The sequence below is a fragment of the Cotesia glomerata genome, linkage group LG6 (genome assembly GCF_020080835.1).
Source record: "Cotesia glomerata isolate CgM1 linkage group LG6, MPM_Cglom_v2.3, whole genome shotgun sequence".
NCBI lineage: Eukaryota > Metazoa > Arthropoda > Insecta > Hymenoptera > Braconidae > Cotesia > Cotesia glomerata.
In genome coordinates this window covers 22,207,567-22,228,722 of record NC_058163.1, presented here as the reverse complement: position 1 = coordinate 22,228,722, position 21,156 = coordinate 22,207,567, and the positions used below count along the sequence as shown (strand labels likewise).

General features: G+C 25.5%; 4 protein-coding genes across 5 annotated transcripts; 2 read left to right on the top strand and 2 right to left on the bottom strand.

Moving 5' to 3' along the window:
* Positions 1-255: 255 nt before the first annotated feature.
* On the bottom strand, positions 256-7,221 carry LOC123266619 (terminal nucleotidyltransferase 4B-like). The gene is made up of 8 exons (XM_044730938.1): positions 6,369-7,221; positions 5,510-5,680; positions 3,422-3,779; positions 3,201-3,344; positions 2,780-2,967; positions 2,539-2,692; positions 1,042-1,180; positions 256-903 (listed from the first exon to the last, which is right to left on the bottom strand). The coding sequence occupies exons 1-8, from the start codon at positions 6,878-6,880 to the stop codon at positions 656-658; spliced, it is 1,914 nt and encodes a 637-aa protein (XP_044586873.1). The 5' UTR covers positions 6,881-7,221; the 3' UTR covers positions 256-655.
* A 1,930-nt stretch (positions 7,222-9,151) lies between these two features.
* LOC123267179 (cytochrome c oxidase subunit 5B, mitochondrial-like) lies at positions 9,152-10,382 on the top strand. The gene is made up of 3 exons (XM_044731721.1): positions 9,152-9,337; positions 9,568-9,641; positions 9,764-10,382. The coding sequence occupies exons 1-3, from the start codon at positions 9,250-9,252 to the stop codon at positions 9,968-9,970; spliced, it is 369 nt and encodes a 122-aa protein (XP_044587656.1). The 5' UTR covers positions 9,152-9,249; the 3' UTR covers positions 9,971-10,382.
* Positions 10,383-12,203: 1,821 nt separating this feature from the next.
* LOC123266910 (peroxisomal membrane protein PEX13) lies at positions 12,204-15,439 on the bottom strand. 2 transcript variants are annotated; one of them, XM_044731359.1, is made up of 3 exons: positions 15,290-15,439; positions 13,572-14,038; positions 12,204-12,868 (listed from the first exon to the last, which is right to left on the bottom strand). In XM_044731359.1, the coding sequence occupies exons 1-3, from the start codon at positions 15,346-15,348 to the stop codon at positions 12,324-12,326; spliced, it is 1,071 nt and encodes a 356-aa protein (XP_044587294.1). In that variant the 5' UTR covers positions 15,349-15,439; the 3' UTR covers positions 12,204-12,323. The 2 variants fall into 2 exon arrangements, with proteins under 2 accessions (XP_044587294.1, XP_044587293.1); XM_044731358.1 differs by having other exon boundaries at positions 12,205-12,868; positions 13,572-14,041; positions 15,290-15,438.
* Positions 15,440-15,954: 515 nt separating this feature from the next.
* On the top strand, positions 15,955-19,563 carry LOC123266912 (protein phosphatase 1 regulatory subunit 14B). Its single transcript, XM_044731360.1, has 5 exons — positions 15,955-16,293; positions 16,625-16,904; positions 17,010-17,099; positions 18,174-18,212; positions 18,803-19,563. The coding sequence occupies exons 2-5, from the start codon at positions 16,695-16,697 to the stop codon at positions 18,842-18,844; spliced, it is 381 nt and encodes a 126-aa protein (XP_044587295.1). The 5' UTR covers positions 15,955-16,293; positions 16,625-16,694; the 3' UTR covers positions 18,845-19,563.
* The last annotated feature ends 1,593 nt before the right edge of the window (positions 19,564-21,156 follow it).

Genomic DNA, 21,156 nt, shown 5'->3' with positions numbered 1-21,156 from the left:
ATATTATTAAATCCATGGGATATTAATCATGTTAAACGTTGAAAAACAATTCTTTGGTTCATTTATTAAAACGTTTTAAGAACCAATTATTTTTAATTATCATAGATAATAATAATTATTACAATTAAATATTAATAATTAAAATTTAAATCGAAAAAAAAATATCAAAACTATTATTATTATTACTTTTACTTATTACTTATAATCATTAATATTATAATTAATATAATTAATATGAATATTATTATTATTGTATTTTTTTTATATATTTATATATATTTTTATTTTCGTTATTTTTAAATAATTTTTTTGTCATTTTTTTTTTTTTATACGAAATAAAATGCAGAAACTTTATACATTAAACTACGACGAACTTAATGTACATATTTAAAACTCTAGACCGTATTTTTACAAAGTTTTAATTTACCTTTTAAATAAATGTTTATATTAATAAAATATTAACAAAACATTTAACAATAAAATGTCCGTAAGTTCTGCGTCAGTGTAATAAATCTGTAAATTATTTATTAATAAATATTTAATTTGGACGAGAAGCCTCGTGGGTTTACCTGAGGAGAAATCGCCTTGGCAAACAAACAGTTTTCCTTAACAATTAATCACTTGAACAGCAGAACAATTCTTAGATGAAATTTCATCACCGTACACAGTCACCAGGCGCGCGGTTGCTGTAGGTCTTCTTCCTCTTCTGAGCTTGAATCCTCGTTCCAGGACTCTGGCTGCCGCCGTTGTTATTGCTAATATTATTATTATTATTGGTGTTACTACTGTTATTGTTGTTGGTGTTATTAATGATGCCGTTGTGGTGGGAGTTCTTAGCTTTGTTATGCAGCGAGTTATTTATTCCCCGCGGATAACTTCCCCTCGAGCTGTGTTGGTGATTTACTAAAACGATATTCAACGTTTAACGGCGTGTCTATATATGTATATTATATATATATATATATATATATATATATATATATATATATATATTTATATTTATATTTTTTTATATTTTTCTAGTCTAATATCGAGGTCTACCATGTCCAGTTTTGTAGGGTTTTTTCCACGGATTGTGAGTATACTGATTCTGTTGATTGTTGTACGCATTGCGGTCTCGATTGCGGTCTTCTATCTGTCCACCTGTGTTTGGAGAATTCCCACGACTGTGCTCTGAATCCTAAAAATAAATGAAAACATACAATTTATTAACTTAAATTTTTTATATAGATTTCAATTTTAGTTTAAAAAAAAAATTTTTTTTCATCTGTATACATGAAAATTGATATCTGTGGTGAAAAAAAATTTCAGATAGTAGCTAAAAAAATCCAGATTATACTACGTGATATCTGGATTATACTCATTATAATCTGGATTATACTCATTGTAATCTGGATTATACTAGGTACTATCTGAAATTTTTTTTCACTCATTATAATCTGGGATGATATCCAGTGTCATCTTGTTCTTTTCGTGTACTTTTATGGTAGATACTTTAAATTAAATTTACATTAATTTTGTTAATTTTTGTTATGATAAACCATAATAAAAATCTTGCAAAAATTTCTTAACTATTTTAAATTAAGTTAGGGTAGAAGTACCGTTTGTGGCCAGTGTACCTTTTTTGGCCACTTTATTTTCAAATTATAACAAAAATTAAATAATTTATTTAAATTATTAATTATTAAGTAATCTAGTTGAGCTAGCGGCGGAGTTAGCAGCTCTTTCAAATTACTTAATAATTAATAATTTAAACAAATTATTTAATTTTTATTATAAAATTATTGTATAAATATTTCTATAAGTGCAAGACTTTATGAATTAAATTTGTATAAATGTACTAATTTATAAATTCAATAAAATTTCTACTTGAATAGTTAAATTTTTTATAAATTAACTAAAACATCAAGTGATCAAAAATGGTACTTCTGTCCATTTTTTTTTTTTTTTTTAATGTATGCACGTTATTCTAAGGGCCAAAATCTTTGCCTTAATAGCAAAATAACAATTAATAATTAATAATGTTAAATTTTTGATATTACGGCAGAAATATTGGTCGTATAAAAAAATTTTTTTTAATTTAATTAAAAAAAAAAAAAAAAATTGTTTCTTAAGACCAATAAAAAAAACTGCAATTAAAAAATTAAGTTTTTTATAATTAGCAAAAAATTTGATAAAAATCTTAACTGAGAAAAAATTATACAAGACATTTCTTTTAGAAAATTTTTTTACAAAACTAATTTTTTCTAATATTTTAAATAAAAATATTTTTAATTTTTCAAGAGAATGATTCCTAACTATTGTCAAGACATAAATTTTTATATTTTTAATATTCTAGTTCATAAAAAAAATTCGTGTTTTAAATAAAAAATAATTTTTTTTTTATGTTCTAAAATATTTTGCGATTAAAACGGCGTGCCATAAGCTAAGATAAAATTCTTAGCTAAAAAAAAATTTTTTCTCTCTAAGTTAAAGTTTCAACTAGTGCACCAAATTAAAAATGTATTTTTAAAATAAAATTTTTTATCAATTACTAACAGTATCACTGGCAGGCGCTGAGAGAGTTGACGCGTCTGAACCAGTCGAGCTTGACAGTGAGTCTAATTCTAGGACGGAACTCGGAAACGAGTCTTTGATCCACTTCCGGTATTCTATTACTTCATCAGTAACGCGGATTATTCTTCCCAGTATACTGAAATAAAAAACAAACATAATAATAATTAATGACTGGAATTAAAAATTGGAAAATTTTAAAAATATAATTTACAATATATAATACCTATGCTTAGAAGAATCAATGAAATTTGTTGGATTGACAGCTTGAGCCAGATTATGATAAGCATAGTCAAATGCATCTTTAACATAGAGAGCTCCGTAGCTGCTGCGTCCGATGTCGTTACCGGGTGTCAATGGATCTTCAATACACAACAATGATGGTCGGTGTCCATCAATCATGTCTCGTTGAACCTATAAGTACAAAATGTAAATAATAATTACTGATTATTTAATTACACAAATTAGCAGATACTTGACTATATTTAAATTTTATTTGATAAAAAAATTAAGTATAGAAAATTATTTTTAAATAATTTTTTACAACTTCTAAATGCAAAAATATTTGCTATAATTTATTTATTAAAAAAATTCATAAAATATTTTAGTGTGATATTTAAATATTTAAAAAATAAAAATAAAATTACCTCTTCCTTAGAAATATAAGTACCGCCGTCTTTAACTCTAATGCCAGTCTTAACATAATTAAATTTTCTACCGTATAACTCTAAAAATTCAATAAGTAAAACTCCTAGATTAGAATTTTCATGTACATTTTGTCTAGGATGTAACTGTAATTAAATAATAATAATTATTAATACAAATGTAGTTTTAAATAAAATATTGATTAAATTATTAGAATTAATACCTGCAGGAAACTGATCGTCATGAGAATCAAGCTGTAAGATGAAATACCTCCAGTAAAAACTTCATTTAAATCACGTTGTAATAAAAATTGCTTTAAAACAAGCACGAGTTTGTCAAGTACTGGAAAACGTCTTTTGTAATTTTTAATGAGCTCCGCAGATTTAACGCCGTTGTTCATATTAAAACTAATGTCTACTTTAATATCAGTTTCTTTATCGGTTAATTTGATTATTGGTACACTAGCCTTGTCCAACACCTTTATTGAGCTCGGTTCAGCGATATCATACTCCAGGAACTTATTTTCTAACGTAAACAGCGGGAGGTTCGCCCACCTTCCGATTACAACTAGATCGATATCACTAAAAATATTAAAATTTATTAAAAAATTTATTTCAAGATTCTTTTTGAATCTATTTTTAAATAAATAGTTCAAATTTTTAATATTACGGCGAATATATTGGTCCTATAAAAAATTTTTTTAAAAAACGTTCAAAATTTTATTTTATAAAAAAAATATTTCCTACACAGAAAGAACAAAATGACACTGGATATCATCCCAGATTATACTCAGTGATATCTGTGGTGAAAAAAAGTTTCAGATAGTACCTAGAAAAATCCAGATTATACTACGTGATATCTGAATTATACTTATTGTAATCTGGATTATACTAGCTACTATCTGAAATTTTTTTTCACTCAGTATCATCTTGTTCTTTCTGTGATTAAAAAAAAAACTGTGTTCATATATGATTAAAAAAAAAAAAAAAAAAAAAAAAAAAACAATATTTTCGGTGTAATTCCAAAATTAAGATTTAAAATCAAAAATCCAAATTTTTTAATGATTATTAATCTTACTTTTAAAATTACGGTGAAATTATTGATCCTAAGAAAAAAACATAGGAGACATTAAATAATTGACTCGCTTAGCTATCATACTTTCAAAACTAGTGCCTATGAATTCTTCCTGAATAAAGAAGGATAGAGCTAACTATAAACTTCAAATATTAAATCAGAGCCTAGACCATCAAAGTAACTTATTAAATGTAAACTACTATAAATTTCTTATTATATACGAAATTTATCATGGAGCTGATTTATATAATTTATATAATTTATGATCGACATATTTTATGATGTATATATATCATTTAATTAATATTTATTTATTCATTTGTAAAGAAACGCCCTCGGCAATTTACAACAATATGTTACATTTTCATGTGTAGAATGTTTAGTAATAATGATTTTATACAATACATAGCATTTGTAAAGAGAAGATAAATTTAAGAAATTTTTTTAAATTTGAAAGAAAATAAAAATAAAACAAGAAAAAAAATTTTAGTAATTGATAATTGATAATCACTGATTGATAGAATATAATATTTCTGATAGTTTATAATCACTATTTGTACACCTGGAATGTTATTATTTTAGAATCACTATATTCCGATTATTTTTCGTTGATCTTTTTTCTTACGTGTACTTTAATTGAAACTACAATGTATATGTTTGCCATTCGGCCAATACCTTTGCATCAAACAATTTGAATAAATAAATCAACATTTTTTTTATAAAATTAAATTGAGAACTTTTGTTTAAAAAAATTTTTTATAGGACCAATATTTTCGCCGCAATATCAAAAATCATTTTTGGAGTCAAATTTAGGGTTAAAATTTTTAACGCAAAATTAATGGTTCAAATTTTTATTATTACGGCGAAAATATTTGTCTTATAAAAAATTTTTTAAACAAAAGTTGTTCTAAATTTAATTTTATAAAAAAAATGTCTCATGTTTTTTTCTTAAGATAAAAAATTTCACTGTAATTTTAAAATTAAGATTCATAATTATCAAAGATTCAAATTTTTTGATAATTATGAATCTTACTTTTAAAATTACGCCGAAATTATTGATTTTAAGAAAAAAAACAAGACATTTTTTTTATAAAATAAAATTTAGAACATTTTTTTTTTTTAAATGTTTATAGGACCAATATTTTCGCCGCAATATAAAAAATTAGAACCATTTATTATAAATTGTTTTGAATTTGCAGCAAAAATCTATCCAACAGTAATTTAAGAAAAAACAAACCTTGTAGGCAGATAAAGGCCAGTGCGAAAGCTTCCAAATACCTCAACTTTAGACTCTGGCCATTGTTCATAAATAATTGACTCAATTCGCTTGACAACACGTATTCGCAAATTGTGCTCTTCGATTGTCGGACACATATAATTATAAAAGTCAATTATTTCCTCATGAAGCCTAAAAGAAAAAAAAGAAAAAAAAAATAATTATTTCATCATATTATATCACACGATTTTTCCAAGCAAATTTTACATTCCAAGCAATATTTAGTTTCTTTATCAATGATAGATAAATGACTCATAAAATACCTAGAAATAAAATAATACTTTTTCTATTTGTAAACTTATAAAATCAGCTTAACAAATTTTCTAATAAATCCTGTCAAGAATTTTACTGGTAAATAACACTGTCAATAAATGACAAAAGGTAATTTTTTTGTCTTACAACTAACAATAAAAATTGGTGAAAAAAAAAAATAGAGATTAAAATAAATCCCCTGAGAATATTATCCGGCTAATAAAAATTTTAGAGTAATAAAATTTGCCAGGCGTGTTATCTGACAGGTCATAAAAATTCTAGGGCTAAAACCAAGTAAGAAAATCCAGGGAGACTCCACTTGAAATTCCAACATCTTGAACATAAGATTTAGAAAATCTCACGTGTAATTTCTAACCTCTTGGTAAGCGCCCTCGTGCGGATTGCGGTCCACTCTCTAAATATATTCAAGGCTAGCGAAAGATGTTGGTAAAAAAAAATCAACCTGACATACTATTCCTAAGTATTAACTACGTTTAAAAAAATTCTAATCCCTGGAAAAAAAAAAAAAAAAAATTAAAAAAATCTGACAGGTGTTAAAAAAAATTACCCAATAATTCCTGGACTGTACTGCTTGCTGGGAATCCTCCAAGGACATCCTCCGTACTCGCCGATGAGGGTGTCGTGGTTGTAATTGAGACCATAAGTGCTGGCTCGGTTGTCATTTTTCCTGCGAGACGGGTTGTAGTACATATTTGACGTGACTGGTAAGCTCCTTTGGAGATGATTGGTCGTCTGGTGATTCCGGTGGTCTTCCTGGTGGGCAACGCGGTTGTTAACAGCCGCGTTGCTGTGATTGTTGATGTGACTGTCCTGGAGAGGAACAAAGTCCTGGGCGCCTTTGTTGCCAGAAGTAGCCATTGCTGTTGGTACACCACCACCAACACTGTTAACAAGAGTGTTCGTCCCACCACCGCCGCCGCCGCCACCACAGCCTACTATGCTGTTTTCGTTTTTTAATGTCAACGTATCAAGGCCTTTCTCAGCGATCCAAATTTGCAGCCACAAGTCTTTAGCTGGCCCAAACTGCTCCGGTTGATACCAGCCGATAGTAGGATCCATTAAAAAAATTACTTACACACGGGCACGAGCTACCCAAGGCCTGTGCTGTGTGCTGCTCCTTGTCTGGATATCCAATATCCCGCGCGGCCGATTACTACACGACCCGCCGGGCACTCTCTCTACTCTGTGACAACACTTTAGCTGAAAAACAACACTAAACTTTTTAAAACGCGAGGATTTATTAACTAGCTTTTTATTTCTTCTTTTAGTCAACTCAGTCCTTTATTATATGTACGGTAGACTGTTTGTTAACGCAGAAACCCCATGCATACAGGTGTTGCACCCGTGATATTAGATCCGCGATAGATGTCGCGCATTAACTTGCTAAAGTACTTTGAGAAAGGAACAATCTAGAATTACTATTTGTGTCCTATATGTGGTAGTGCATATGTCCCTGCACCGAGAACTACACTTGCGCTAGTTTGCGATTGCGCAATCATTTTTTTTTATTTTATTTACTATTTTAATGTTTATTATCTATTTTTAAAGGTTTTCTTTATTTATTTTTATTCTTTTTTAGTATTTTCAGTCTATCTGTAATTAAATAATTAATAATTTTCGTATTTTTCACATGTTTTTATTACTGTCATGTCATTTTACGGCAAGATGGCGGCTACTGTTAATTCTTATTGTTTGATATTTATATTTTAAATAGTTTGTTTAGTTTTAATTGCAAAATTATAATTTCTTCTTTGCAAAAAAAATACATAAGATATTTTATTTTATTTGTTTATTATAATAATTGTAATTTATTTATATTTACCTAGTGTTTTTTTTTTTATTTTTTCATTAGGAAAATGTCATTTCACTATTTTGACTTTTAACCATCTGTAAGTAATTATTTTTATTTAGTATATTATTAACAGACATCTGTCAATCTTTAGGATTTTTATAATAAAATTATTATAAAAAATTTTAATAAAAAAATTTCACATCTAAAAATTAAAAAAAAAATTTTGAAAATTAAGTAAATAATTTTATTAGAAAATTATTACAAAAAAATTGAAAAAAAAAAATTTCATTTGTAAAAAATTTCAAAAACTTTAAATGCAATTTTTTAAAAATATATTTTTGTTCTAATTTAATTAATGGATAAAAAATTAAAAAATTAAAAACGTCGGCTAACTTTAGTATTGTAAAAAAATTAGAAATGACATTAAATTTAGCTGTCACTGACAATTTTTTAATTTTTTTTAACAAACAAATTTTTAAAAAAAAAATTATTTTTAAGAAATTACATTTTTAATTTTTCAAAATTTCTGAATGTCAATTTTTTTATAATTATTTATTGTCATAATTTATTCGTTACAAAAATTCTTATAATTATCAAAAATCCGCTAAATTAATTATCAAAAATTACAAGTGCAAATATATAAAAAAAAAATTCTCAGATGTCTGCTATTCTCAGTGTAATTTACTTAGTAATTACTTAATAATTATTAATGAAGATTAATTTAACAGATATTTGATAGTTTTAAGAATTTTTTCAAATATATAAATGATGGAAAAAAAAGTAGAAAAAAAATTGTCATGTAGAAAAATAAAAAATGCAATTTTTTTTTAATAATTTTTTGGAAAAAATTTATTTGTCAAAAAATGGTAAAGTGACTGCTAATTTTAATGTCATTAATTAATGAAAATTAATTTAGCAGATACTTTATAATATTAAGAATTTTTTTAAATAAATAAATCATGACAAAAAATAAATAGAAAAAAAATTTTTTCCATAATTTATTTGTTAAAAAAATTTCTAAAAATTATTTAATATCTGCTAAATTTATTTTCATAAAAAATTTATTTGTTATAAAAAATTGTTAAGTGACTGTTAACTTTAACAGCCGAGACCAGTGATTGCAGTTTCAATCGGCTTAGCGAAACGAATGTAAATTTTGAAAAAACGTTTTCAGAGATAATAGATAATTTAATAAACTATTTCACCACAAAGCGTTTTTTTCAAAAATTTCATTCGTTTCGTGAAACCAATCGAAACTGCAATTGCTCTGCTTTTGGGAGTGCGACAGAGATAGTTCCGTTGAACTCCGTGAGAGCAAAGCGAGAAAAAGATGGTCTCGCCTGTTAATGTCATTAGTTATAATTATGGATAAAATAACTAATTTGCAAAAAATTATAAAATGTCAAAATTATAAAATGTCAAAATTTACTAGTAATTAAATTTATTATCTTTTATAGTCACCTTGTCACTGCAGAGCTGTCAAATTACCTCCAGATGGTAATTTCAGAGTTAAAAAGATAAAAATAATGAAGAGGGATGACGAGTCTCATAGTCGAGTGCCCAGTGGCCTGTAAAATTCGTCGGAGATCGGCAAACAGTGACGAGTATCACACTTATTAAAATAAATCTTTAAAAAATGGCCTCGTTGTGCAGACGAGCTGTATTCCAGGCATGTAGCCGAACATTTTCCACAGCTCCAGTCTGTGGAAAATACCGTAGAGACCGTAAGTCATTGTTGCTCTTGATAATCATTTTGCTAACCACAATGTCATTGATTCTTACCCAACACAAGCTACATTATGTAATTTAGTCAATGTGATGGACTTGGACGAGACATTGCAATGGCATCCTACTGCAAAATCTTTATTTATCTCAATTATCCTCCGCAATTTATCACTTAACAACTCTATAATTATCTTCTTAAATTAATCAATAAATTTCATTTGATTTTTAGAAATGCCTGACCCCATGGATCTGGCGACTGGTCTTGAAAAGCGTGAGCTGCTTGCTTACCAATCTGGAAACGACGTAAGATTTTATTAATTTTTTTTATTAATTAATTTTATGAGTTAAAAGTTAACTGTATAGATGAAGAAATCTTCTGAGGAAGAGTAATTAATAAAAAAATGTTCTTTTTTTATTTATTTTAGGATCCCTTCATGATGAAAGGAATCATTCGCGGTCCTGGAACTAAAGATCAGCCCAACGAAGTACCAAGTGCATTCAACAGTCGTATTGTTGGTTGTATTTGCGAGGAAGACTCAACTAGTATACTCTGGATGTGGTTACACTCAGGAATCCCACGACGCTGTAAATGTGGACATTGGTTTAAACTTGTGAAGAAAACTCCTATCTAAAATGTTAAAGCTTAACTAGAAAATACAAATCATTAAACAACAACAAAGATTCGCATAAATTAGTCGATTGTTTGCAGTTACTTTAGATAATAATAATAATATTATCCATTAATTATTATTATGATTAAATTATATTATATTAATTTACTTATTAAATAACCGGATGGATTTATTTCCAACAAGACCGATCTATCCCGTCCTTTATTTTATAGTACACGAATAATGGATCCTAATTTTATTCTACAATTGGATTTTCTAAAAAGGGATAAATTGTTATTTATTATCTACAGTGAAAATAACGGCAATTTAAATAATATATGATGGAAATTAATGATGATTATTATTATTGATTTTCTCGATGTAAATAAACGTTACCAAGTTCAATGATAATAAATGTCGTAAACTTACCGAATTTTTTTGTCTAAATTTTTGGAAGGTTTTTTTTTAATTTCTAACAATTATTTTTTTTTTTTTTAAATTTACTTAATTAAAAAATTTATTTACAATATAATTCTTAAAATAAAATTTTAGAAAATAAATTTAATAATCCGTAATTTTTTATTTTTTTTTTTTTCATTAAAAAATTAATTAAACATATAATTCTTAAAATAAAATTTTAGTTAAATTAAATTTAATCGTAATTTATTTTTTTTTATTTGATGGAAAAAAAAATTTTTTAATTTCTAACAATTAATTAATTTATTAACTTCCCGCTAAGAAAATCGAAGATTTTCAAAAATCGGGAAGTTATTGTTTTCACCCCGTTTTGCAAAAATCGAGTTTTCATCAGATCTCGACGTTTGAAGGTCACAGGAAGCTTCCCTGACTATCCCCGCGAGGTTGTCACGGTGTCTGTATGTGTGTGTGTGTGTGTGTGTGTGTGTGTGTGTGTGTGTGTGTGTGTGTGTGTGTGTGTGTGTGTGTGTGTGTGTGTGTGAAAGTATGTGAACCGCTTATAACTTTTGAACGGCTTGACCGATTACATCGCGGTTGGTGCCATTCGAAAGGGCTTGACCAAACTTAGATTTTTAAAACTATTTGGACCAATTCAGATCAATAGATTTTGAGAAATCTTAAAAAAACTGAAAAAAAAATTTTTTTCAAATGTGGTTTTTTTGGAATAACTTTTAAACGGCTTAAAGGTTCAATTCCAAAAACTAATCAGCTCTTAATCTCAAAAAACCACGTCGATCGCTACCAGTCCGGTCAAAATTGGTTGATTCGTTCGAGAGATATCGTGAACGAAAGAAAACCGAAAAAAGTGTTTTTTCGGAATAACTCCAAAATTCCTAGTGCAATCAATTCAAAATTTAAAATTCTTTGTGAGGCTTAAAAAACTGCGTCGAATGCTTCTAACCGCGTAAAAATCGGTTTATTCATTCAAAAGTTATTGCGGTTTAAAAATTCAAAAAATAGTGTCTTATCAAATCTCTATCAGACTTTTGAGCTCGAAGAGCTTTAAAGCATAGGAAAGTAATCTCTTTGAGCTCGGAGAGCTCAAAATAACCCATAAATTGTATTTTTGAGCTCCAAGAGCTCAAAAACGTCATTGGTGCAATTTTAAGCGCCTAAGTATGGAATTAGCGGGAAGTTGTAGGGATGGCCTTCAGGGTCAACCGTTTTCCTAATTTTTTTTTTTCATTTTATTTAATTAAAAAATTTATTTAAAATAAAATTTTAGAAAATAAATTTAATCCTTAATTTTTTATTTTTTTTTTAATATCTGATGAAAAAATTTTTTTTTTTAATTTCTAACAATTCGTTTATTTTTTTTTTTAATTTTATTAAAAAATTTATTTAAGACAAAATTTTCAAAATAATCCCTAATTTTTTATTAATTAAAAATAAAGTACATGCAATTTTAATTTCTCCTTAAAGAATTATTTGACATATTAATTTTGATTTACAATTAGTAAAAAATTAACTAAAATTCTTTTTAAAATAAAAAGAAAAAAATGACAATAAGTTTATATTTTATTATTTGGCATACAAATATTTTCAATATTATTCTTCAGATAAGTTGAAATTATATACAATTGTTCACAGTAAATTTTATCTAATTCAAAAAAATTAATTGCCTTCTTAAATAAAAAGTAGTATATAACTATCAGTTATTTTTTAAATTGAAAGTTTGATCATTTTTAAAATTCTAGCGTATAAAAAATTCATTTTACGAGTTACAGTTTTAATATTTAACAACACAAACCACTATATAAATAATAAATAATAATTACTTATAAAAAGTTCATTAAATTAGTTCTTATTATTTATTAAAGTCTAAAATTATAAAAAATTCCACTATCACTGTACTGGCATGTTAAGAATATTTTAACATTGAATTTTAAACTACGTGTTAAGAATTATTAACCAGAGATTCGTCATCATTACAAGATTCTGGCCTTTTAGTCTCAGCATTAGCGTCTTTGAAGTTCTCCTCCAAGTCTTTAGTACTTGAGCTAGAAGCATAAGCATCAGTATCACTTTTCCTGGTGACTTGCGCTCCAACATTGATATAATTAGAAGGAATAAAGCCGACTCGAGTTTTGTCAGTCGCTCGCGACCACCCGGGCATATTTTTCGGCTGTAAGGACTGTGGAGCAAGCCAGACCTTTTGTCCAGCCTTCAGGCTTATTTCTTCAGGGGATCCAGCGTTGAAGTCGTACATCGCCGTCGCCCAATAGACAGGTTCGTTCAATTCAAACCAAGCCTGGGGATTTATTACTGCTGCTGGCTTAGATTGCTGCACACTGTTGACTAACTTATGTACTAGGTAGGGTATCACTGCTAAGAGACTGAAGAATAAAAGAATTGGCCATGTTGAAGGTCCTTTCTCGCCTCCAACAACTGATTCGACGCTTTTCCATAGACTTTCGTCTCTAGGATCGGTAGGGGATAGTCCTGCAAAGTATAAGAGTAATTAATTAAAAAAAAAGAAAACAGATTGCTGTTTAAATTTAAATATTCATGATACTGAATTTAATAGACATTTAAAAAGTTGTAAAATTTTTCTAACAATTAAATTATAAAGAAAAAAATTCTCTATGCAGAAATTAAAATAAATTATAAGTACAAATTAAAAAAAATATTTTTTTTTGTAATAATTAATTTGTTATAAAAATTTCAAAAATTTTTTATATTTTTATAACAATTAAATTATAATGAAAAAAATTAAGCAAAAAAATTCTACATTTAATTAAAACTAAAAAAAAAATTGCTGTTTAAATTGAAAATATTCATGATACTAAATTTAAAAATTTTTTAGATTTTTATAATAATTAAATTATAAATAAAAAACTTCTCCATGTAGAAATTCAAAAAAATTATAAGTACAAATTTAAAAAAATATTTTTTTTTGTAATAATTAATTTGTTATAAAAATTTCAAAAATTTTTTAGATTTTTATAACAATTAAATTATAATAAAAAAAATTCTACATGTAAAAATTAAAAAAAATATAAGTACAAATTGAAAAAAAAGAAATTCTTTTAGAAAAATTTCAAGAATTTTTAGATGTCTGCAAATTTAAATATCATAAATATTCCATCTTAATTTTTAAAAAATTATTCTAAATAAAATATTAAATTACATAAAAAAAATTTACCTAATTTATAAGCAACATATTTGTACAACCATTTAGCGAATCGTATCAGCGCAAAAGTATTCCACAATTGCACGAACATAGATCTAACTTTCCCAACATTTTCAGCGACACTGAGGATCGCCCGGAACGAGCTGGTCATGGCCAGGAACGTCGACTCCAGCATCATCGTAACAGAAGAAAACGTAGTGATGATCGACTGGATTGATTGGAAAGCCGGCCTAGTGCTTTCTTCCGCGAACTGGATTATCCTGTTCTCGACGTCTCCACTTGGTCCTGCTCCATAACTGGATCCATAGGGGTAGGACCCGAACCCGGGGTTGAATTGTCCAAAAGGAAATCCACTTGTGTATCCGTAGCCGCCGTAACCTAGCATAGAATTTCGCATGTACGGATTATAGCTCGTTGTTCCATGATTTACTGCTCTAGGAGGAAGAGGCGGTGGAGCAGCACCTGGTGTATAAGTTCCTCCACTGTCATAAAAAATAAATTAGTAAATATATTTGACATTCAAGTTAGCTATCACTTGACAATTTTTTAATTTTATTTAAAAAAAAAATTTCTTCAGAAAAAATTGTTTTTAAAAAATTGTATTTTTTATTATTTTTTAATTTCTAGATCTCAATTTCTTTTTCTTATTTTTTTTGCTATAATTGGTTTGTTATAAAAATTTTTAAAATTATTAAATATGTGTTACGTTAATTTTCATGCCGACTATTTTTTATTTTTTTTAACATTAAAATTAATTTAGCAAATATTCTATAATTTTAGGAATTTTTTTGACAAATAAATTATGTCCAAGAAAATAAGAAAAAAAATTGATAATTAGAAAATTAAAAAAATGAAAAATACAATTTTTTAAAATAATTTTTCGAAGAAAATTTATTTATTACAAAAAATTAACAAATTGTTAAGTATCTGCTAAATTTAATATCATTTTTTTAACAATTAAATATGCTCCAAAAAATTATTTTAAAAAATTGCATTTACAGATATTTTATAATTTTAGGAATTTTTTTGACAAATAAATTATGTCAAAGAAAATGAGGAAAAAAATTGACAATTAAAAAATTAAAAAAATAAAAAATGCAATTTTTTAGAAATAATTTTTTGGAGCAAAATTATTTTTTACAAAAAATTAACAAATTGTTAAGTATCTGCGAACTTTAATATCATTTTTTAACAATTAAATTTGTTCCAAAAAATTGCATTTTTTATTTTTAGATGTTAATTTTTTTTCTTATTTTTTTTACTACAATTTATTTGTCAAAAAAATTATTAAATATGTGTTACGTTAATTTTCATGCCGACTATTTTTTATTTTTTTTAACATTAAAATTAATTTAGCAAATATTCTATAATTTTAGGAATTTTTTTGACAAATAAATTATGTCAAAGAAAATAAGAAAAAAAATTGATAATTAGAAAATTAAAAAAATGAAAAATACAATTTTTTAAAATAATTTTTCGGAGAAAATTTATTTATTACAAAAAATTAACAAATTGTTAAGTATCTGCTAAATTTAATATAATTTTTTTAACAATTAAATATGCTCCAAAAAATTATTTAAAAAAATTGCATTTTTTTATTTTTTTGAATTTCTACATCTCAATTTTTTTTGCTATAATTTATTTGTTTAAAAAAATTCTAAAAATAATCAAATATCTGCTAAAATAAATTTAAGAGATTAAAAAACGTGGCTGATGAACATCAGACTTACCTTGGCATGAATCCTGATTGGAACTGATTGAACTGCGATGAATTAGGTCTTTGATTCATTTTTTAATAATTTAAATTAATTACCGACTTAGTACTAAGTAAATTATTGTTCAAAGTTCAATTATTTATTTACAATAATAATTATAAATATTAAAATAACAAAATAAAAAATGTCAAAATATCAAACAATATTTTTTTCCACACTTAAAATAATTTCTTCACTTGTAAATTATTAAAATTAATAAACTAATTAACAATATGTCTAACTTTGCACTTTGAAGCCGTCATTACAAGCATTAATTGACAATTACCAAAAAAAATGCATTATGCATTAATTAATATCGATTTAAATATTTTCATCAATTTAAAATAAAAAAAATTCCAAATTTTTATTACTTATCTTTAAAAAAAAAAGAAATATTTTTTTTCTAATTATTTTAATTACTTTTTAATGAATAAGTAATATTTATCAGTAAATACTTTATCAGTAAATACTAGAGGCACAATAATAACTACAATATAAACACTAAAGCTGATTTTCAAGTGAAGATATAGAATCAGCTGAGAAGAAATGATTGGCGGAGCCCAGTAATGTGTCAGCCAATGAAACAGCTGATAAATTAACAAGTACTTTATTATTCGGTGGAAAAAAGGTGCATTGAAATAAATACTTGAGACTAGCGAGCAGACTTTTGGTGCAAAGTTGCAGACTAGACTCTTGTCAATCGTCAAGTGAATTGTCAGGAGACGCGATTAGAGTTTTGCTTGTTACTTATTTTATTCATTATTATTATTATTACTGTTGTTATTATTATTATTATAATTATTATTATTATTACCGATGTTGGTGTTTATTTACAAAATAATTAAGTGAAATTTAAAAATTGTTATTTAACGTTTGGTTATTAGCAAGATAAAATATTTAATGTAAAAAATAATTGATATTTGTTTAAGAATCTCATTAAAAATAAAACAATATACCGGGCTAATAAATTAGAGTTTATTGTAAGTATAATTAGCATTTAGCACTTGTGTAAACGTAAATATAAATATAGATGTTAATGCAATGTAAATAGTGTAATAATTATTATCATTACATGAATGTAGGATGTGTGCATGCATGTAATATGAGCAACACAAAGAAAAGTGTTACAGGATGTAAAAATTCCATGTCCAACAATAGTATAAATAACAATAACAAAATATAATTTTTTTTTTGGATCAAAAATTTTGTCATCAATTTATGGGCTATAAATTTTTTATAGAAATTAAATTAATTATTGATCGGTTTTTTATTAAATTAATACTAAATTAAATTTATTACCTTTGTTGACAGATAACAGTAATAAATAATACCTGCAGTAAGAAGAATAGTGATAATAATAATAATAATTGTTTGCTAAATAATGGAAGGAGTCGGAGGTGTATTGACGGCAGAACGTAGCCCGGCTCGTGCTAATTTGCACGTGGCTTTCACGGAAAAAGGTGAAGTTAAAGAAAAACGTGAGAAATTTCTCACGGCTAAATATGGTTCACATCAGATGTCTTTAATTAGAAAGAGACTCGCTGTTGAGATGTGGCTCTTTGATGAGCTTCAGAAGCTCTATGAATCAGTGGTAATTTATTATACACCAATATTTATTTTTCTTTTTTTTTTTATTTAATTACTGCTTTACTTTTTTTTTCTTTGTTCTATTATTTTTATTATTTTATTGTTTTAGAGTGATAATGGCAAGAGTCGGGAAGTTGAGGTTGATATTGATGAATTGTTGGATATGGATAGCGACGATCATAGGCGAAGTTATTTACAAGTAAGTTTTTTTTATTTTTAATTAATTTTATTTGACAAATTAATTTAGTCAAAAAAATTATTTCTAAAAAATTGGATTTTTTATTTTTATTATTTAATTTTGCTACTCAGCTTGCTGCCTCGGCATTTAAACTAAATAAATAATAAATAATAATGTATTTGTTAAAAAAATTCTTAAGGGGCGCAACCAGTGTGACAGCAAAAAAAAAGCGATTTTTGGGAATTAAAATAAAAAAAACTCCTGTATGAATTGTTTTAAAATTTTAAGGGTATATTAATACATATTTTAAGAATATACAGTAAAATTTTTGAAGAAAAAAATTAAATATTTTCCGAGTTACACGCGATCGACGGTGCTAAAAAAAAAAAGCATAAATAAAAAAAAAAATTCTCGTTAAACTAGAAAATATTGTTCGTACGATGACCCACGGTCGAAAAAAAATATCAAAAATTAACAAAATGGCGTTTAAAAAAAAAAAAACAGTTGAATTTTACCCAAAATTTTGGTCGTTTTTAGCCTGCCAAAATTCAGGCATGTCAAGCTAGCAGTGGCAGAGCCCATCTTGGACGGTCATTATTATTTAATTGATTTCTCGGAATCTAAACAAGCAACAGTATTCTAAATAGAGCAACTAATTAGCAACAAATTTAGAACCACAAATAAATTTTGTTACTTGAATAATAAGTCAATGCCTGATGGACGAGTCCATGCTAGCTTGATAGACCTCCAAAATTCGATTTTTGATCAGATCAAAAAACTGGAAGGTAATCGTATGGAGAATTATATACAGAACATGCAGAAAAAAATTTGGTAGTGATCGGATCATTTGTCTTCGAGTAATCACTCCAGAAAATTCGAAAAATGCTGTTTTGAGAAAAACGCATTTTTTTGTAACTCAAAAACTATTTGAGATATTGATTTAAAATTTGAGTATGTTTTTTTAAAGGTATAATCTATCGAAATATATAAAAAAAATCGATTTTTTGATAATTTCACACTGATTATGCTCCTTAAAATTATCAAATTTCTGCTAAATTATTTTTCATATTTAATAAATAATTTTTTTATTTTTAGGAACTATTGGTTGATGCTAAAAAACCCCATGATGTAAAGGTAATATTTTATTATAATTATTGGAGTGTAAAATTAATTATTACTAAATTAATAATTAAAATTAACGTTAGAAAAAATTACACAAAAATATTTAAACAATAATTTTTAATGTTGCATTCTACTATAATATTATAATATTCTACTCTAATATTCAACTATTATGGTTCAAAATTTTCATGCATGTATAATTGCTTAAATATTAATTTTATTATTTTCTATGTGTTCTTGAAATATTATTTAAAGTAAAAGACCCAGCTATTGACTCTGGTCTAGTTGTTTGATACTTGCAAAATTTTCTTCTAATTAAAAAAATGAAATGTTTTCAAAAAACCAATTATCTTCAAATTTATAATTCAAAAATTGTATTTATTAATTTATCAGAGATGATTTGTTTTTTTTTTTTTTAATTAAAATAAAATTGCAAGTGTCAATAACTGGGTCTTTTACTTTATAATTATTTAAAATTGTTTATAATCTTGAAGTCGCTCATGACCGTGCTGTTTATGTAGCTAATAAATAAACAAAATTTAAAAAAAAAAAAAATGCATTAATTTATATAAAAAAAAATTTTTTTTATTGTTTTTTTATAGAAATTCATCAACGATTTGCTGGAAAAGGCAAAAACACTCTGAAAAGTATGTACCTGCCATGGATTAAATATACTGATACGCAAGGTCGTGATTTGCTCAGCTTTTTTAATAATATAGAAGAGGCCAGTGAAAAAAAAAAAAAAAAAAAAAAAAAAAAAAAAAAAATTACACAAGTAAGTTATCAATTGATATAAAACAGAATTCTTAAAATTGATAAAGCTCAAAAGAGTAAAGGTACGACTTATATAAGACAGCGTATTTAATTAATCTTTATTATTGATATTATCATTAACAATTATATTTTTGATTTATATTTTATTATTTTATATTCAGCTAAGAATTTATTATTATTATTATTATACAAGAATTTAACATGACTGAATTCCTACTTAATTTATCTCGCTTTGGATCTAATAATTTTGATTTACTGCTGGTTGGAAAGTTAAAAGCGATGCCATCCAAATAATCGCGTGGCAAAGTTTAATGGTACAAAAAAACAGATTTAAAAATAAATTTGTCAGAGCAATAGATTTTTTAAATTTGTATGAGAAAAATTCAGCGGTTGAGTTGGTGTAAGAGAAATAAAAAAGAAAAAGAAGAAGATAAATAATAAAATAAAATTAATTAGAGTCACTAGAACAGAGACCCGTGGCACTTGAACTAGTAATTTTTAATATCAGTAATAGGCAAGTCAATAAGTGCCAAATAGATATCACGTTCCAAAAAATAACTTTAGAAGTAACACACAAATAAAGTAAATATTAATTGTATGAGTAAGAGTATATCTATAGTAACGTCTAGTGTCTCGCGTGTTCTAGTAGGTCTTAGATTAATTTTTTTTCTCGAGATTTGTGTCAATATTATGTCAATCAATGTATTCCATGGAGAGAGATCGTATTAAAAGAAAGGAATAGAGAAGAAATAAATAAAATAATTATCGATTAAACAAATAAACAATTTTAGCTAAATTATTATTAATGTTAATGTTAATGGAAGCTTTAAAATTAAATTCGGTCTTTATCTTCATTATTGTTAAAATATATTTGTCATTTATAATTATTAAATTTTACACTGCCGAAGAAAATTTATCATACACAAAGACTTAAGATTGGTAACATCGGTTTGTTAAATAATCAGTTGGTTAGATACATATCTTTTAATTATCTCTCTGCATATCTTACTCCAAAGGAAAGAAAAAAATTTTTTAATAAAAAAAAAAATTGTATACTTGATATGGATTATCAATTAGGCCACGTGTGAAAATAATATGACATTATTATCTAAAATAATGTAATTTATGTTATTGTACTAGTATAAAATAAGCGTTGCAGTGTTATGAATACTCAGACTTTACACTAACTTTTACAACTTATTTATTAAAAAAAAAAACACATAGTCAAAATATTAAAAGCATTTGTCAAAATTTTTTATTTTAAATAAATAAACTGCCAAAGATTTATTTCATGATAACACATATAAGTTATAAATTAAATTTAAAAAAAAATAAATAAAATAAAGTAATGATGTATCAAGTGAGACTTGGTGCTCTTAAACAGTTATTTGTGATTTAGAACGAATGAGTTGTATGAACAAAAAAAATTTATGGTCTCGTTTCTTGTTTAAGTTTTTATTACTGTTATCATGTAGAATTAGATTATTAATTAATCAATTAATTGCTACTGTTTAAAGAGCTTTTAGTCAGCGAAAGATTTTTTAAATCCAGTGGAAAATTTTGTGAGATTTAATTTAGTCACTTGACAATTTTTTTTTTTTTTTTTTTAAGAAATAAATTTGTTTGAAAAAATTATTTAAAAAAAATTATAATTTTTTAAAATTACATGTCAATTTTTTTTGCATTAATTAATTTTTTTTTTAAATTGAAAAAATTGTCAAATATCTGCTAATTTAATTTTCATAAAAAAATGACATTAAATTTAGTTGTTACTTGACAATTTTTTTTAACAAATAAATTTGTTCAAAAAAATTATTTAAAAAAAATTGCATTTTTAATTTATTAAAATGACATGTCAATTTTTTAAATAATCTTTTTTAGACTAATAAATTTTTTAAAAAAATTGTCAAATATCAGCTAAATTAATTTTTATAAAATATTTTTAATCTCTGGATTTTAGTTAACAGAATTAATCAGAGGCATTATCACTAAAATTTTAAGTAATTGCAAATTTTTTTAATCACTAGTTCCACTGCTTAATAATTAGCTTGTGTACTAAATAACTAATTATTTAAACCCATCTTAGAACTTCCAGTAGAATTTTATTGTTTTAAAAAGTTGTATGGGAATGTTTGTAAAAATCAATTCTACGCTTGAACTAAAAAAAAGCGAACGTTCGCTG

What these genes read in the sequence shown, in the direction of transcription:
- LOC123266912 (XM_044731360.1), top strand. Translation starts at nt 16,695, where the DNA reads ATGGAAGGAGTCGGAGGTGTATTGACGGCAGAACGTAGCCCGGCTCGT. An exon ending in ATAGGCGAAGTTATTTACAA is followed by an intron (nt 17,100 to 18,173) that starts GTAAGTTTTTTT and finishes TTTTATTTTTAG; the next exon opens with GAACTATTGGTTGATGCTAA. An exon ending in AAAAACCCCATGATGTAAAG is followed by an intron (nt 18,213 to 18,802) that starts GTAATATTTTAT and finishes GTTTTTTTATAG; the next exon opens with AAATTCATCAACGATTTGCT.
- LOC123266910 (XM_044731358.1), bottom strand. Translation starts at nt 15,348, where the DNA reads ATGAATCAAAGACCTAATTCATCGCAGTTCAATCAGTTCCAATCAGGA. An exon ending in CAATCAGGATTCATGCCAAG is followed by an intron (nt 14,042 to 15,289) that starts GTAAGTCTGATG and finishes TTTTTATGACAG; the next exon opens with TGGAGGAACTTATACACCAG. An exon ending in ATATGTTGCTTATAAATTAG is followed by an intron (nt 12,869 to 13,571) that starts GTAAATTTTTTT and finishes TATACTTTGCAG; the next exon opens with GACTATCCCCTACCGATCCT.
- LOC123266619 (XM_044730938.1), bottom strand. Translation starts at nt 6,880, where the DNA reads ATGGATCCTACTATCGGCTGGTATCAACCGGAGCAGTTTGGGCCAGCT. An exon ending in CTTATATTTCTAAGGAAGAG is followed by an intron (nt 2,968 to 3,200) that starts GTAATTTTATTT and finishes TTGTACTTATAG; the next exon opens with GTTCAACGAGACATGATTGA. An exon ending in ATTGATTCTTCTAAGCATAG is followed by an intron (nt 2,693 to 2,779) that starts GTATTATATATT and finishes TTTTTATTTCAG; the next exon opens with TATACTGGGAAGAATAATCC.
- LOC123267179 (XM_044731721.1), top strand. Translation starts at nt 9,250, where the DNA reads ATGGCCTCGTTGTGCAGACGAGCTGTATTCCAGGCATGTAGCCGAACA. An exon ending in TGGAAAATACCGTAGAGACC is followed by an intron (nt 9,338 to 9,567) that starts GTAAGTCATTGT and finishes TTTGATTTTTAG; the next exon opens with AAATGCCTGACCCCATGGAT. An exon ending in CTTACCAATCTGGAAACGAC is followed by an intron (nt 9,642 to 9,763) that starts GTAAGATTTTAT and finishes TATTTATTTTAG; the next exon opens with GATCCCTTCATGATGAAAGG.